Source organism: Pseudorca crassidens, chromosome 6 (genome assembly GCF_039906515.1).
Source record: "Pseudorca crassidens isolate mPseCra1 chromosome 6, mPseCra1.hap1, whole genome shotgun sequence".
Lineage (NCBI taxonomy): Eukaryota > Metazoa > Chordata > Mammalia > Artiodactyla > Delphinidae > Pseudorca > Pseudorca crassidens.
In genome coordinates, this window is record NC_090301.1 from 7,037,866 (window position 1) to 7,053,204 (window position 15,339).

At 52.9% G+C, this 15,339-nt stretch overlaps 1 protein-coding gene across 1 annotated transcript in view; it reads right to left on the reverse strand.

The window, feature by feature from the left end:
* Nucleotides 1–15,339, reverse strand: part of INPP5D (inositol polyphosphate-5-phosphatase D) — a 131,938-nt gene that overhangs the window by 2,171 nt on the left and 114,428 nt on the right. The window contains exons 20-26 of the mRNA XM_067740198.1: nt 14,418–14,531; nt 12,997–13,079; nt 11,801–11,888; nt 7,952–8,101; nt 6,745–6,841; nt 4,500–4,766; nt 34–637 (exon numbers count right to left, since the gene is read on the reverse strand). Of these exons, the coding sequence (XP_067596299.1) occupies nt 34–637; nt 4,500–4,766; nt 6,745–6,841; nt 7,952–8,101; nt 11,801–11,888; nt 12,997–13,079; nt 14,418–14,531 (1,403 nt within the window). The remainder of the gene's footprint in view (nt 1–33; nt 638–4,499; nt 4,767–6,744; nt 6,842–7,951; nt 8,102–11,800; nt 11,889–12,996; nt 13,080–14,417; nt 14,532–15,339) is intronic.

Here is a 15,339-nt window from a genome sequence, read left to right on the forward strand (position 1 = left end):
CGCGCCTGCGCACCCGCTCCGCCCCGAGCGCACCTGCATGGCGGCCCGGCCGGGCGGCGCGTCCTCGGGCCGGTGCTTGGCGAGATGGGGGAACTCGGCGTTGTCACGGTAGTCACGGCCCCTGGAGTGCTGCAGGTGCAGGACGGCCGGGCTCTTGACCGGGAGGGGTGGCCGCTGCACCGGGGGCTGCTGGCTGAGTTCTGACCTGGAAGGCTTGATGGGTCTCTTGGCTGGCACCGGGACCTGCGAGCCGGCGGGGGCCTTGGACTTCCCTGGGCTTCCCTTGTCCCCACCCGGTGGGCGGCCCTCGGTGGTGGAGGACGAGCAGGTGAAGGAGCGGACCCGGGGCGTAGGGCTGAGGAAGGGCGTGGGCGCGGGTGCAGGCTTGCCCGTCCCCTTGCTGCCCTCGGCCTCCTGGGCTTTGGAGAGCAGGATGCTGGGCGACAAGATTCCCGGGTCCGGACAGGGCGGGGGCTCCTTCCTCAGCATCTTGGGGGATTCCTGCTCCTTCCTGGGAGCCGGCTTAGGGAAAGCACTCACAGACCCGTACAGCGGGTTCTCAAACATCTCGGGCTTGGTCAGCTGCGGGTCCTCCGGAGGCAAGGGTTCCCCCGCGCTCTTCCCCACATCGCCGGGCCTGGAGCGTGGGAAAGAGGATGCACAGGGAAGAAACACACGTGGGGAATGACTGCTCAATGCATTTGGGGTTTCTTTGGGGGTGATAAAGAAACTAGATGGCCGTGGTGGCTGCACAGCACTGAGTGTACTCAACGCCACCGGGTCCTTCACTTGAAACATGCCGTGCTTAATTTTATGTGATGTGAATTCCACTGTGACTAAAAAGAAAACTTTTTTTAAAAGGCAGGAGAATGAACTGTTACTCCTATGTTGATGATCTCATAGGTAACCTCACCTCTTGCCTTGGACATTTTCCACCATAGAAACTGTGCACACCAGAGCATCGGTGAGCAAGGGGGACTTCACTGAAGGGATGAGGGGGGCTTACATGGCACCCCAATCCAAAACCACCTGCTTCATCCTCATCGGAGCAGCCTGCCCTCCACAGCCAGTGCCCCCATCCCTGCTGCTAACAGACCTCCCTTCCTGGCTTCGCCCAAGAATCCCGCAGCCTCTCCTCTATGTCTTCAGCAAATTCTCTGACCCTCAGGGGAACAGAAGCCTTGTGCTTATCGAGGGTCCCAGGTCAAGGAGCTCCATTTAACAGCCGTGTTGGAGCCCCCCAAGTGTGCGACGCTGCCCCAGGTGCAGGAGGCGGCTGTGAACCAGACGAAATCTGTGCTCAGGGGACCGACATTCCTTATTAACACAGTATTCTTTCCTCTGCGTAAAGTCCTCTCCCCGGAGAGCGCCTGGTGAGTGTGCTTTCCTTCGTGTCCTCACTCAGAGGGAGAAGGAGAAAACGGACAGCATTCATGCTGAAAATCAGAAGCAACCTGGAGATATGCATCAAGAAACAAGCCAGTAGCAAGAAAATATGCCTGTTTGACTTATGGACAGAGAAGGCGCTCCATGCTGTCCCCAAAGTAGGTGAGAGCTTCCTTTGTTGGTCTGTTTCCTGATTTATTACTGCTCTCGCTGGAGGTGATTTCCCGCTGAGCGAATTATGAGAACCAGGAATGGGAACACATTTTACTTTCTGGCCAACAGCATAATTTCCCAGGGGGAGTGTTCTGGGTTCTGCTTTCTGCAAAATAAGGAAGCTCTTGAGAAGAAAATGTGGGTCCCTTGGAAAACGCACTGAACTGTTCAGGCCGTGACGCCTCGTACTGATGGAGCGTGTGCTGAAACACTGCTCAGAAGTTGCCAAACAGCCACGGCTAATGGACTCTTCGGGGAGTGAGCGTGGGCAGGGGACAGAGGCGAGATGTCATCCTTGCACAGGTGCCAGTGAGACAAGATGATGTGGGGTGTCGGGGAGGCTAGCCTCAGGGACATGTAGACTTGGTCTTTTGCTCATTACTCTTTGGAAAGACCTGGAAGCAGTTATATAACCAGAAATGTTGGGGCCTTGAACAAAGACTTTGGAAGTCTGCCCCTCCCCCTTGGGCCAGCCTCTGCACCCCCTCTGGATCCTCAAAGACCTTTGCTATGAGTTAGCACAGGGAGGAAGGGGCAGGAGGATGAAAATGGCACTGACTGGAAGTTTCTGATGAAGAGGCAAGGAGAAAAGAAACATGTGTGGCCTGCCACCTGGAGCCCACGCTCAGTGAGGAGACAGGAGAGGTCTCGCCTCAGAGAATTAGGGACGGGGCCAGGAAGAGGACCCCAGGTGCAAGCATTTTGGTGATTGCAAAGCTCGCTGCCCTGGGAAAAGAGCAGGAGATGGGGCAAGTCTTCCCTCGAGGAGGGGGCTTCTGTCACTGTCAGAGAGGGGAAGCCTTGGCGGGGGCGGGGAGACTGGGGAAGACCACTTTTGAAAAGTCTTATCTCCCTGACCAAAGGTGAAAAGAAACCAGCTCCCATAGCAGCCACGGCTGTGGAGTGAGCGAACCCATCCCCAGGGCACAGGGTTGATTCCTGTGCCACAATGATTTCACTCCTCAGATTCCGGAGTCGGCTGTTTTCTAAAGGAGTGAAGTGTCGAGCAGGGTCTGAGAAGAGCCCTCTTTCTAACCATATGACTTCGGTCCAGGGTGACCAGTCGTCCCAGTTTTCCCAGAATTCAGGGGTTTTCTGGGATGAGGGATTCTTAGCGCAAAAAAGGAGACAGTCTTGGGCAAACTGGGACAGCTGGTCCCTTACTTTTTTATGGGGCAGTGATAGGAGGACTGGTGATACCCCCTCTTCCACAGCCTTTTCTCAGGCCCAGTGGGGGGGTCAAGGGCAGCAAAGAGGGTGGCAGGCAGGCGTGGGAGCTGCCAGCTTCTTGCCTCTAATCGTCTCCTTGCTGAGAAGTGAGCTTAGAGCCCAGCCTGGGCCCCTTGCCTACACAGATGTCCCCATTCTGAAGCTGTCACCCGTGAAACCGGAGAAACAGCTCTCCTCCTTGTTCCAAGCTATATGCTCTGTTCCAGTTAGGAGGGTACACAGAGACATTAACTTTGGGAACTTAAAACATTTCACTTAAACGGTCCCCTTGTTCTTTGTAATTGTTTACGGCTCTGTTTCCTGGGGTCGCCAAAGAGGTGACCTTTGCCAGAGAGGTGCCACAGGACCCGCCATACGTGGCTTTTGTCCTCATTTTTCCAGGAGAGGAAACTGAGGCTCCTTCTCCTTCCCCCAGGTTTCTTACGGAAAGACCAGGGTCCACAATATTATCAACAAATTGTGAAAACTGGAGGTACAGAGATAGACAAGGCTGAGCTCGGGGGCAGGCCCTGTCCTGTCCCCGCCTCCTCCTTCCCTCCGTCCCTTCCTCCTTCCATTTGTCCAGTGTTTTTTTTTTAAGAGAAAAAGCTTAAGAAAGAGAATTGTAAATGGCCCTTCAATCCAGAAGAAACTCCAGCCAGGCCAGGCGCGGGAAGGTTGGAAGTGGAGGGAGATGAGGGGAACAGTGCTTGACAACATGCCGTTCCCTGCCTCTTAGCACACGACGGAAAATGCCATGGGGAACATAGGACCTCAGAGAGGGGAAGACAGGCCCAGAGCCGCGCCCTGAAGTCATTATAAACAGTACAGGCAGCCCCCAAAGGAAGCTGATGCGAACGATATTTTGTTCATCTTCAATCACTGTTAATTAAGGTCTGCACTTTGAGTTTCCATCTGTCACCGTGTGGTTACTAGAAACTTGGGGGGGGCTCCCGATCCTGCGTTTGCACAAGGCGCGCATGCGTGGGTTTGCTTGCACAAGGCGCGCATGCGTGGGTTTGCTTGCTTAAGGCGGCGGCTCTGCGAGTTCCTCCCCGGCTCCGGGCCTCCAGGCACGTGATGCCTGGACCAGTTCTCGATGCAGGTCAGTTCTCTCTAACCGCTGGGTTTTCCCCGAAGTTTCATGGCCAAACCCCCTCCCTCTGCAGGCTGGCTGTTCTCCTCCCCTTCGGAATTCCTGGTCCCAGCTGCTGTTTTTTCAGATTGGCCTCAACAGGAGAGACAGGAGGGTTGCGCATGGGAACAGGAACCCTCGTGGTTAAGAAGAGAGAGGGGAACTCGGAGCTGGGGAGGGACTCACTCCTACGTGGAAATTCCCACCTCTGCTCTGCAGGGCCCTCCAGGGAGTGGGAGGTTGACGAGGGTTCACTACTTACAGAAACGTATTTTTCAACGAAGGTCGTTTTTACAGGAGTGTGTTTGTCTCAGGCACTATATTTAAACTTTTTAAATGCTGTTTTTAAAAAACCTTTCAGGTTTACACGAATAGGCTAAGAATCGGAGATTCTACAAGCATTTCTCGAGAGCCTACTGTGTTCTAGGCCCCAGGGATGAGTCAGTGACAAAAGTGGATGCGCATCCCTGCTCTCACGCAGCTTCTATTCTAGGGCCAGATTTCCTGGTGGTGAAAACCCAGGGAAGGGAGAGACCTTGGTGAAGACGATGCTCACCTTGGCTCCTGCGTTCTGAGGCAGGGGCCCCGTGTTGCTGTCGATGATGAAAACTTCTTGGGTGATAGGGGCGGTTGGGAGGGCGGTGTCGGAGGGCTCTCCCCCCTTCCAGGCCCCAGGGAGGAGTCCTTGAGCGGCTGGTCGTAGCTCCAGGCGGTGGGCTGCTGATCGGGGGATGGGGTCTGCTTCATGTAGTTGAAGGCCCCCACGCCCATGTAGTTGGGGTTGATGATTTCAGTGATGCTGGAGCCACTGCATGGAGGGACCCTGCGGGGGAGACACACACAGGCACACCTCAGGGCTCCTCCAGGTCAGCACCAGCCTGAGGAGAGTGTCCTCTGATGCCCGCTCAGGCTCTCCTCAACTCCTTCACTTCTGGGGTGGTGGATTCATTCATTCATTCGTTCATTCATTCATACAACAAAATAGTTACTGAGTGCCTGGTAACACCAGGAACAATAGGAGGAAATATGGTTGTAAATGAGATAGCCACAGTCTCTGTTCTCGTGGAACCAACGTATGATGGGGAGACAAACAAAACAAGCTCCGTGCCTGAGAAACGAGATGTTTATACACTGCTTAAGTCTGACTGACAGTAACAAAAGGAGCAGAGATAGACTAGGTTTGGGACCACCTGGGCATAGGGTGGCCCGTGAGGGCCTCTCTGAGAAGGGAGGGAGGGAAGAAGCAGTAAGTGCAAAGGCCCTGCGGTATGAGGGGTTGACCTGTCCCAGCAACAGTCTGAAGGCCTGTGAGCAAGTGGACAGAATGGAATGAGAGACTGGCGTGGACGGCAGGGCTGAGTGACTATGGGGGTTGTCGGTGGTGGTAGGGTGTTGGTGGTAAATGGAGCGTTCCATCTGGGACAGCCGGCTTGCACGTCTGTGAGGCATCAGGATGGAGACAGCCATGCAGGTGTTTGGAAAGATGAGCATGGAGGTCACAGAGGTCAAGGCTGCAGCCTCGACTGTGGGGGAGTCAGCTAACAGCTGTCGAGGGGCTGGGCAGACCTGGTGAGGTGACCCTGAGACACACACTGTGCTGCCTCTTGGTGACAGGAGTGTCGTCCTTCCTTGTAAGACGGCGCTCTCAGGAGAGCTAACTAGTAAGTAGAGTTCTGCATATATAGGTTGTAACACACGCTCCCCAGCTCCCATCTGGGAGCTCCCCAGGTTGTAACACACGCTCCCCAGCTCCCATCTGCTCAGCCAGCCTGTTTCTGAGCACATCCCGCTCCCATCCATCGAGCCTGCTTCAGAAGTAAGTGTTAATTCTAATGCTGGTCCAATGGAAAATACTTTGTTAACCTACACTGATCCTGATTCTGGAGTCAAGCAGACATTTGAGAGCTGCAGTGCTTTCATCGAGGGGATTGTAGTAGGCGAAAAAGATTGAAAGGGATAGTTTTATGCCTAGGGCTACCGTCAGAGGCTGGAGGCGGGTGGGAGTTGCTGTGCATGGGGTGGGGGGCTGGGGCAGGCGAGGGCTGGAGGGACAGGTAGTGGGGGCTGAAAGGAGGAGAGGAATAAGCTGGGCTTGGCGGTGGCTTTTGGGATTTCGCTCGGCTACCTGGCACAGCTTTGCACCCTCGGCAGGTAAACTGGCGTGGACACCATGACAAACCTCACTGGCTTGAACTCGAGACCGTATCAGTGAGCTGTGGTGACCCTGCTATTTGGGGACTGCTGTCCCCCTCGTAATCCAGGCTTTGATGTCCAGATTCTGCCCAGCTCAGTCTCTGCCCAAAGCAGCCTGCACGCACTTCCCCACAATGCTTTTCCGCCTTAGTCACAGGGTGGGGCTTTTAGCCCTGGAGCCGTGGCTGCTCACATCCCTGGTCCTCAGGAAATACTGCAGCTGCTCCATGCGCCCACCTCTGGGGCTGCTGCCTCCTGGACTGGGCATCTTCCTAGTAGGATGTACCTTCCTAAGGCAGGGACTCCTCCTAATTTGCCTTGGTTTCTCTAGAACCTGACACCTGGAAGTGCTCAGCCAGTGTTTGTTGAACTGAACGGAACTCTGCAGCACAGAAGAGCCTCCCTGGCCTTGTGGCCGTCACACCAGGGGTTTGTGGTTAGAAGCCTCGGAGCTGGAAGCATGACAGGCTTTTCGTGGCCAGCGCTTTCTTTCCCTCTGGGTCCTTGCTTTCTCTCTGCTCCAGTTCCCCACTCCCAGTCCTGGGTCTGCAAAGCCACGCTAGCTTGCAGTGAAGCCCTGGCAACACCCCCCCACCTCCCCCCTCTACCTGTTGGCAGGTTCCCACTGCTTCATGGGGTCCTGGCTGGTGAGGCTCTTCAGAGACTTGGGTACACTGGACTCATCCCGCTCTGTCTTCACAAAGTCTGCAAGAAAAGGGCCAGGAAAGAGCATGTGAGAGCATGCAAGGGCCCAGCTCCCAGGGTTTGGGCCAGGATGGCAGAGAGGTTTCCGCTGGCAAGCAGAAGCTGGAAGGTGAATAATGGCTGCCTGGGGGCAAATTCTGAGACCTTGTGTGAGTTCGGTGATGGATTAGTTACGCCTGCATGCCTCCAGAGGGAGGAGAGTTGGCATGTGTGACCCAGAGTTGTCATTTCATGCAACATTTCCAACTTGTTGGTGTCAGCAAGGGATAAAACAGACAAATATTTCTTGGCAGATCTAAATAAAAGAAACACAAGAGCATTTGGTGCCCAAAGCCAACCTGTTCACGAGCTTAATGGGGAACTGGGATCCCGTCTTCATAGCTGACTCTGGCTATGGTTGCAGGGGTGCCAAGTCCCCCTCAGGTCTACAACCTGCTAGAGAAAGGAGCCCCCAGAGGGCAGAGGAGGAGCCCCATCCAAGGGAGGCAGCACCCATGATGGCCCAGGGCCTTCCCACGAGCAGGGGGTGTCAGACCGTCCCACATCTTGCTGTCTCACTGTTTGTGTGAGAGGCGGGACCCCATCACGTTTACGGATTTGCGTGAGTGAACCTGCACTTTCCCCTTGGGCCAGCCACTTACTCGGTGTGTGACCTTCAGCCAGTCACTTAACCCCTCTGTCCCTCAGTTTCCTCATCTACCGAACAAGGGTAGCACCTGGCTCTCAGAGCTATGGTGAGAGATAAATGAGACAACGTTTATAAGTTGATCATTTCATAGATCGAGTAGAAAATTAAAGCCCAACGCATTTTAGGCATCGCGATTTGAGTGCTTTTGAGCAAGAAGTAAAGCAAAGAGGAGAAGGAAAAAATGACCTCTTGCCTGTGTGAAAAGGAAGAAAGACTGGGGCCAGGCAAGGGTGATTGTGGCTGTGAGGTGTTGCGGTTCTGTAGGGAAATTCTCGAACCTGCTAAGGGTTGGGCCAGATTGCCTCTGAGATCCCCTCCGATGCTGCATTTCTGTCTGAGGCCACAGCAGAGAGACTATTCCGTTCCCGTCCCTGACCCAGCAGCACTGAAGAGGGAGCAGGGGAGGGGTCGTGCCCACTTACCATAGAGCTTCTCCCTCTTCTTGCCTTGGGAGGTCTGCAGCTTAATCTCCCCCTGGAAGTGACCCATCATCTCTCCGTGGTGGGTGAGAGGCGTGTAGATGGGGAGCTGAGTTTCCGTGGCCTCTAACCGTAGAGCAATGCAGCCCTCGCCTGGGGAGGTGGGGAGACAGTAGTCATGTCAAGACACCGCCCCCCCCACCCCAGCCCTGCCATTTCACCGGAGAGACACCATGCATTTGGGCTGGAGATTCAGCTCTCCCGCCCAGAGATGATCCTTTGCAACAATGGCCAAGGCAGGGATTATGAAACAAAACTTTCAGAACAACTCCTCAGCAATTTGGGGAAAACATCTCAAACCTTACAGCAAAATGAACTCCACGCAGATCAGTGGATATAAAATAAAGTAAATCATAGGAAATCCGGCAGAAAACCAGAATTAAATACTAATCTGATTGCTGGAAGGAATAACTTCCCAAGGTTTGAAGCAGTGTGAGAAATGACAAAACAACACTGACAGATAGGATAGAAAAGTTTAAAACTTCTGCACAGAGAAAAAACAAAAAGGCAAAGAGGACTAAGTGGGAACATTAGTTGCAGCCAGCTTCACACAGAGGGTATTTTATCTGCACTCCTCAAAATGAAATCTCCAGCAGACAAATGGGCAGATAACCCCACAGACATTTTCCACAGAAAGAAGCGTAGATGGTTGATTTCAGTACATGGAAACTAGTTCAGTCTGCTGAGCCATCAAAAATGCAAATTAAGGCAGCAGTAAGAGACTCTCCCACAGACATGAAATGAACAAAAGCAGAAGCAAAGGATACCCAGTACCAGCAAGGATCTGGGGAAACCTGTACACGGGGATGTGGCAAGGTCCACAAGGCAAGACAGAGCCTTCACAGCCATCAGCTGGGTGCCGAGCACCAACAACCGCACACATATGTATACCCTTTAGCCAGCAGACACGGGAACTTGCCCTAAAGAGACCACCCAACAGAATAACAAATGTAGCCAAAGGAAAATAAAGGGTGTCCACAACGAAGAAAAGAGAACCCTCCTCCACTGTTGGTGGGAATGTAAATGGGTGCAGCCGCTAGGGAAAACAGGATGGAGGTTCCTTAAAAAAACTAAAAAGAGTTGCCATGTGATCCAGCAGTCCCACTCCTGGGCATATATCCGGAGAAAACGCTAATTCGAAAAGATACATGCACGCAAATGTTCACAGCAGCACTATTTACAATAGCCAGGACATGGAAGCAACCTAGATGGCCGTGGACAGACGAATGGAGAAAGATGTGGTATACGTGCACAGTGGAATACTACTGAGCCATAAAAAAGAAATAACGCCATTTGCAGCAACAAGGACAGACCTAGAGATTATCATACTGAGTGAAGTCAGAGACAAATATCATACGGTATCACTTATAACTTATATGTGGAATCTAAAAGATGATACAAATGAACTTACTTACGAAACAGCAATAGACTCACATAGAAAACAAACTTATGCTTACCAAAGGGGAAAAGGGGTGGGGGAGGGATAAATTAGGAGTTTGGGATTAGCAGATGTAAACTATTGATACTATATATAAAACGGATAAACAGCAAGGTCCTACTGAATAGCACAGGGAACTATTTTCAATATCCTATAATAAACCATAATGGAAAACAATATGAAAAAGAATATATATATATACACACACACACATATAAAACGGAATCACTTTGCTATACATCAGAAACTAACTCATTGTAAATCAACTATACCTCAAAAAAAATAAAAATGTCCACAAAGAGATCCACCTCAGCATTGTTGATAACACTGACAAAAATAATTTGCAGAGCCTCAGTAGTCGTAGTAAGGAGCACTTTAAAAACCGAGGATATAGTAAATCGGTGGAATATTATGACGCCATTAAAAGCAACCGTCATGAAGGCTGGGTCGGAGGATCATGGGAAATGTGTGTCATCTAATACCAGGTGAGGAAAGCAGAACATAAATGGTGTCCCTGTGATAATTATTCCTATAGAAATCTATGTGTGCCTGTGGATGAACACGGGAGTGGAAAAGCAAGATAAAAATGATTGCTGTAGCAAGGAGTGAGACTGCTGGATGATTTTTTTCCTAGCTATTAGTATGATATGCTGTTTGTCAGGATGAATACCAAGAGGAGGAGACCAAGGAGAACTCCAGTGTTTGAAAAGAAAATGGAACCGTCAGACCTGTGTTCCCGTTTCCTGCCAGCAAACCTCCCGACACCCTGGCACCCACGTGGATCCTCTCTCTTTGCTCCATCACAGTCCTCGGGCTCTGCCCGCCCCTGCCCTGGTGCAGGGACCCTCTTCCCAGTGCTGCACTGGGAGGGAGTGGAGGGCACGATTCTGGAGCTGGGCTGCCTAGGTTCAAGTCCAAGGTCACACAGCAGCTTGTCAAACTCACTCAGTGGCTGTGTGACCTTGGACAAGTCACTTCATTTCCCCACCTCTGCAATGAGGGTGGTGACGGAACGTACATCCAGAGCCTGCACCGTGGGTGACAGACACACCTGGGCACCCTTCCTGTCTGTAGCCTCTTTCTGCTTCCCGGCTTCCATTGATCAGCATTAACCCCCCTCAAATTCCTTCCATTGAAAACAAACACCCTCCCTGGACCCAGCTGCACATCCTGGTCTCTCATGCCCTCGGCCTCCCCACCCCCGCTCACTCCCTCGCCGTGCACACGGCTCTCCCAAGCCCACAAGTCCCCAAGTCCCTCTGTCTGCAGGACACTGGGCTTTATTTGGTTGGACCCCTCGGCCACATTTGCTATCACAACCATGTCGTCTTGAACAGCTCTGACGGCGTCCCCGACCCCAGTCTTTGGCGTTCCTCCCACTCCTCTGGCTGAACCGTTTTAGTCTCCTTTGCCTGCTACTCACCACAGCCAGTCCAGTTCAGGAAACGGAAACATTAACCCCAGCAACTCAAACCACAGGTTCAGGGCCATGCTCGACCCTATTCCCCCGATTCCCGTGGTCAAACAATTTCCCTTCTCAGTACCTCTCAATTTTAACCTGTCTCTCCATTTTTTTTTTTTTTTTTTTTAACCATCGCTACTTTCATCCTGGCTCCCTCATCTCTCGTGTTGATCACTGCAAACGCATATTCCTAAGACGCAAAGCTGACCATGTTGCCATCTGGCCTGACTCTTCTGCGGCTCCCTTCCGTCCCCAGGATACGATATCTACCCCTAGCCTGTCTTGTATGGATCTGGCTCCAGACTCTCTTTGCCTACCTGTCCCCTCACTCCACGCTCTAGCTGTGCTGAATGTACCAAGTGCAAGGGCAAACCTGGAGCCATGGACAGGCTGAAGATTTCACAGAAGATGGTGTCTCTCTAGGAGGACAGTTACCGGGGCCACAGGCGTTCTCAAGCCTGCCTGGTCTGGGCACTGAGCAATGCCGGGAAGACCTGGGTTCAAATTAGGGCTCAGCTGGTTACAACCTGTGTGACTTCGGCAAGTCACTTCACCTTTCTGAGCCTCAGTTTACTTATCGACTAACTGAGAGAATAGTATCTGCTTCACAAGGTCATGTCAGGATCAGTCAAGTAATACATGCAAGCACCTAGCACGGAATCTGACACAGGAAAGGCTCCATAGGTGGGAGGTGTTGTGGCGGCTCGCTGTCAGTCCCAGGAGCCTGATGGGGTCGGAAGGATAGCTTTCCAGTATCTGTCCCTCTGGCAGCACAGGGATGGGGAACAGAGCAGCCGGTAGGCTTTTGTGAAGGAGATACCACTGCTTCCCTTACATCAGAGGCCTCGATCAGCAGGTGTGACACCTGCAGCCCCTGTCCTGGAACCCTTACCGTAGGATTCGTCACTGTCAGAGGACTTAATGCTTATCAGGATGTGCTGGTCCAGCAGGTACTCGGGGTCAGAGATGATGGGCTTCAGCTGCAGAGAGAAGGGCACAGGATTAGCTTGGACAGGTGGGGGACAGGTGGGTGAGGGTTGCCAGCCCAGAGGAGGGGAATGCATGGGAAAAAGGACTGTAGACGTTCTTTTTAAACAAATTCGAATCCCTGATTTTCTTGCCCCTAGAGAGCAGGAAGGAACCCATGTGTCCACCCTGCACAGCAAGGCGGGCTTAACCCCGTCACACTGCGCCCCGGCCCCGGGGAGAGGGCCTGACTCCAAACATGCCTCACCCCCCTGCCTCCCTGCCCTTCCTCTGCCCACCCCAGGTCCAAGGGGGATGGGGCCGGGCCGATACACAGACTCTGGTGGGACCAGGAGCCAGGTCCGAACGCACCCCACTCCCTGCCCCCCAGCAGGGTACAGCCCTCTCCTCGGCCCCCTCCCGGGGTGGAGCTGCATTGAAGGGGGCACCATGGGGCCTGCCCTGCATCTGGGCAGGAGGAGGCCTGTGTCCACCTGCAGCGGAGCCCCTCGCATGGGCCTGGACCGTCCTGTGGGTTGTTGGAGGGTGACTCCGCGAGGGACAGACACACATCCTGGATTCACTCCTACCTGCTGGCTACAACTTGTGACCTTCTCACACCTTAAGCCTTCCTCGTGCAGACCCCAACACAGTAAGGCCTCATGAAAAGGTCCCAGGCTGCCCCTTTCCTTTCCATCCACATATACCAAGACACCCCTTGTGCAGGCCTCTGGGTGCATGCTGACTGACAGGATGGACTCTATCTCCATTCAGAAAGTTCCAGAACATCACTGCAGCCGCGTGACCATGAACAAGCCTCTCTGGGATCTGCTTCCGGTCCTTTCTCTGTAAAGTCACCTGGTCAGATGAGGCACCCTCCAGATCCCGTCCACCATCCATCAGGGGAATCGAAATTCATTTAGGAATATTGGGGCCACTAGGCTCAGGCCCATGTTTAACCACTGCTGGGAAGGGCGTCATAAGCTGCCTTGAAAGAGAGGCAGCCTCTCCTGCATTTGGCCCGTGGGATTCCCACCCCCTCTGGTCAGGCCTGGCCGGAGCTCCGCCACTGGCCAGCAACGCTGGCTGACGAACGTAAAACCCTCCCTGTGCTTGAATTACCTTTGGAAGGGTCTCGCCAAACTTCACTACCAACTCCCCTTCACTTCCTTCTTCATTTTCTCCTTCCTGACTCTTGACGAAACCTGTCCGAGGATAAGAAGGCTGGCTTTCAGAAAACAGCACAAGAACCGGGCAGAGAAGACTCCTTGGGTTGTCCCACCAGGACCAGTGAAGAGACCCTCCTTCCTCTTGTATCTGCAGGGGCCGCAGCACCGTCTAGGAGTCAGGCTTGTTGGGGATTTTGTTTTGGTGCACGGGATGGTCATTTGCCAACAGGGTCTAATTATTTTTAGGAGACTCAGAGGTTCCCCTCCTTTTTGGCTCCACGTTGCAACAAACCAGGCAACAAAGAAATCATCACATCACAGGCAAGGAGATTAGGAAACATGATGGTTCCTCCCACTCAAGATAGCAGCCTTTTGAAATGCTAATTTAAGCTTCCTAATATGCTGTTTCCATAGAAATGTATGCAAATGCCTTGATATTTTATTAAAAACACCCGCACAAAAATCCTCATCATTTTTGGAAGTGCTCTGCCCTTGCTGGGTGAACTGGGACCTGGAGACTTCCTGGAGAAGGCGGATCTGTCACCAGCCCAGGCTGGGTCTGAGGAGGAATGAGGGCGGGGCAACACTGCAGCTGGTGGCACAGGTGGTCCTGTTCCCAATTTCTGGAAGCATCTGTCATCCCGTCACAAAATGCCTCCTTCTGTGGTGTTGGTTTGCCAGCCTCTCCCCCCGCCCCCCAGCCCCCGACCATCTCAGCAAGGAGAGCTAGAAACCACACAGGTGCCCTCACCGTGGGACAGCTTTAGACAATATGCCTAGAAATGTCACCTAGAAAGGGTGTTTCCTAAACAGTTTGTGTGAACTGCTGCTGGCTGTTGGGCGGCCGTCCATCTCTAGTTTGCTTTTGGATGCTCAGACCACCTGAGAAAGATGCCTGTGATGTAGCAAAGAGCAGAGGACCCCGGGGCAAGAACAAGCGATTACCAGCAGCCGCTCTGGCCCCAGCACTGGCTTCCACAAGCTCTGGACCTTTGCGCAAGACCCTCTGGTTGAGTTGGAGCCCCGGCTTGGAGGACCCTCGAGTGGGCTAAACTCTGCCCGGAGGGGCAAGGAGAGGGTCCAGCTGCCCAGCTGTCTACAAGGGGCCGAGGGGTCTGTGCACCAGTGACTGACCCGTCCCTGGGGCTGGAGCAGCAGTATCGCGGGATACTGGGGGCCCCTGTAGTAACTGGGTGTCTCCTTGTACCGTCCACCTGCACCTGCAGCCCCACTCTGTGACACCCCCCCCCCCCGGCCCGCTTTGAGGCTGATCCGTAGTCTTTCCCAGAGAGCGGAGAAAGGCACCATCAATGACAAGGCTTTTGTGGAAGAGCCGTGCCTGTCCCCCTAAGAGGCATTTCAGCAAGCACGTACTCTCCAAGCAGCTCGAGTGGAACTCCAGGTAGAATTTGGTCTGGGATTTGGTCTTCAGTGTGGCGTAGCACCTGAGAAACTCAATCTGCCCTTGGCTGTCGACAGTCCCGGGGCCTGGAACAGGTGAGAACAGAGATTCGGTTCCACAACGTGTCTGGAGATGGAGTGTTTCAAACCAGCCCCCGGACACCGAGCTCCTTCCTAGGGTCCAGGGAAGTTGAGAGTCTAAGTGGAAGGAGAGGTTTCTCCTGAAATCCCACCACCCACACCAAGCATCCCCGATGATGGTAACAGCCTCTCTGACGAATCAAAGCTGGTGCAGAGCAGAGCGGGAAGAGTTCTACGCTCAGCTTTGCCACTAAAGTTGTATGGCCTTGGGCAGCGCCCTCAATGCCTCAGCCTCCCCATGGGTTCTTGCAAAGAGAGCTTGTGTACTGACTGCTCAGGCGCCTGACACCCAAATCTGTCTCATTTCTTTTTTTTTTTTTTTTGCCCATTTTTGTTTATTTTTTTTACATCTTTATTGGAGTATAATTGCTTTACAATGGTGTGTTAGTTTCTGCTTTATAACAAAGTGAATCAGTTATACATATACGTATGTTCCCATATAATCTGTCTCATTTCTAAGTTCACGTAGTGAGGGATGCCTGTTCCCCTTCCTCGGGCAAAGTTACCCCTGCTGCTTACTCTGAGCTCCTTCTGTTTACCTGTACCCAGGTAACTTGCAGGTATGCTCTTCATTTAGATGATGCTTTTGCAAGTGTCCTTAGGCTGGCTTTGAACAGTGTTCTGTCCCTCCATATAAATTCTGAGCCACCAGAGAGCAGGGACACACATTCCCTTCCTCTATCCCTCCCATCCTTCCTGCTTTCCTTTCTTTTTCTTCTTCCCTTTATTGAAGACAAACTGACAAATATAATTG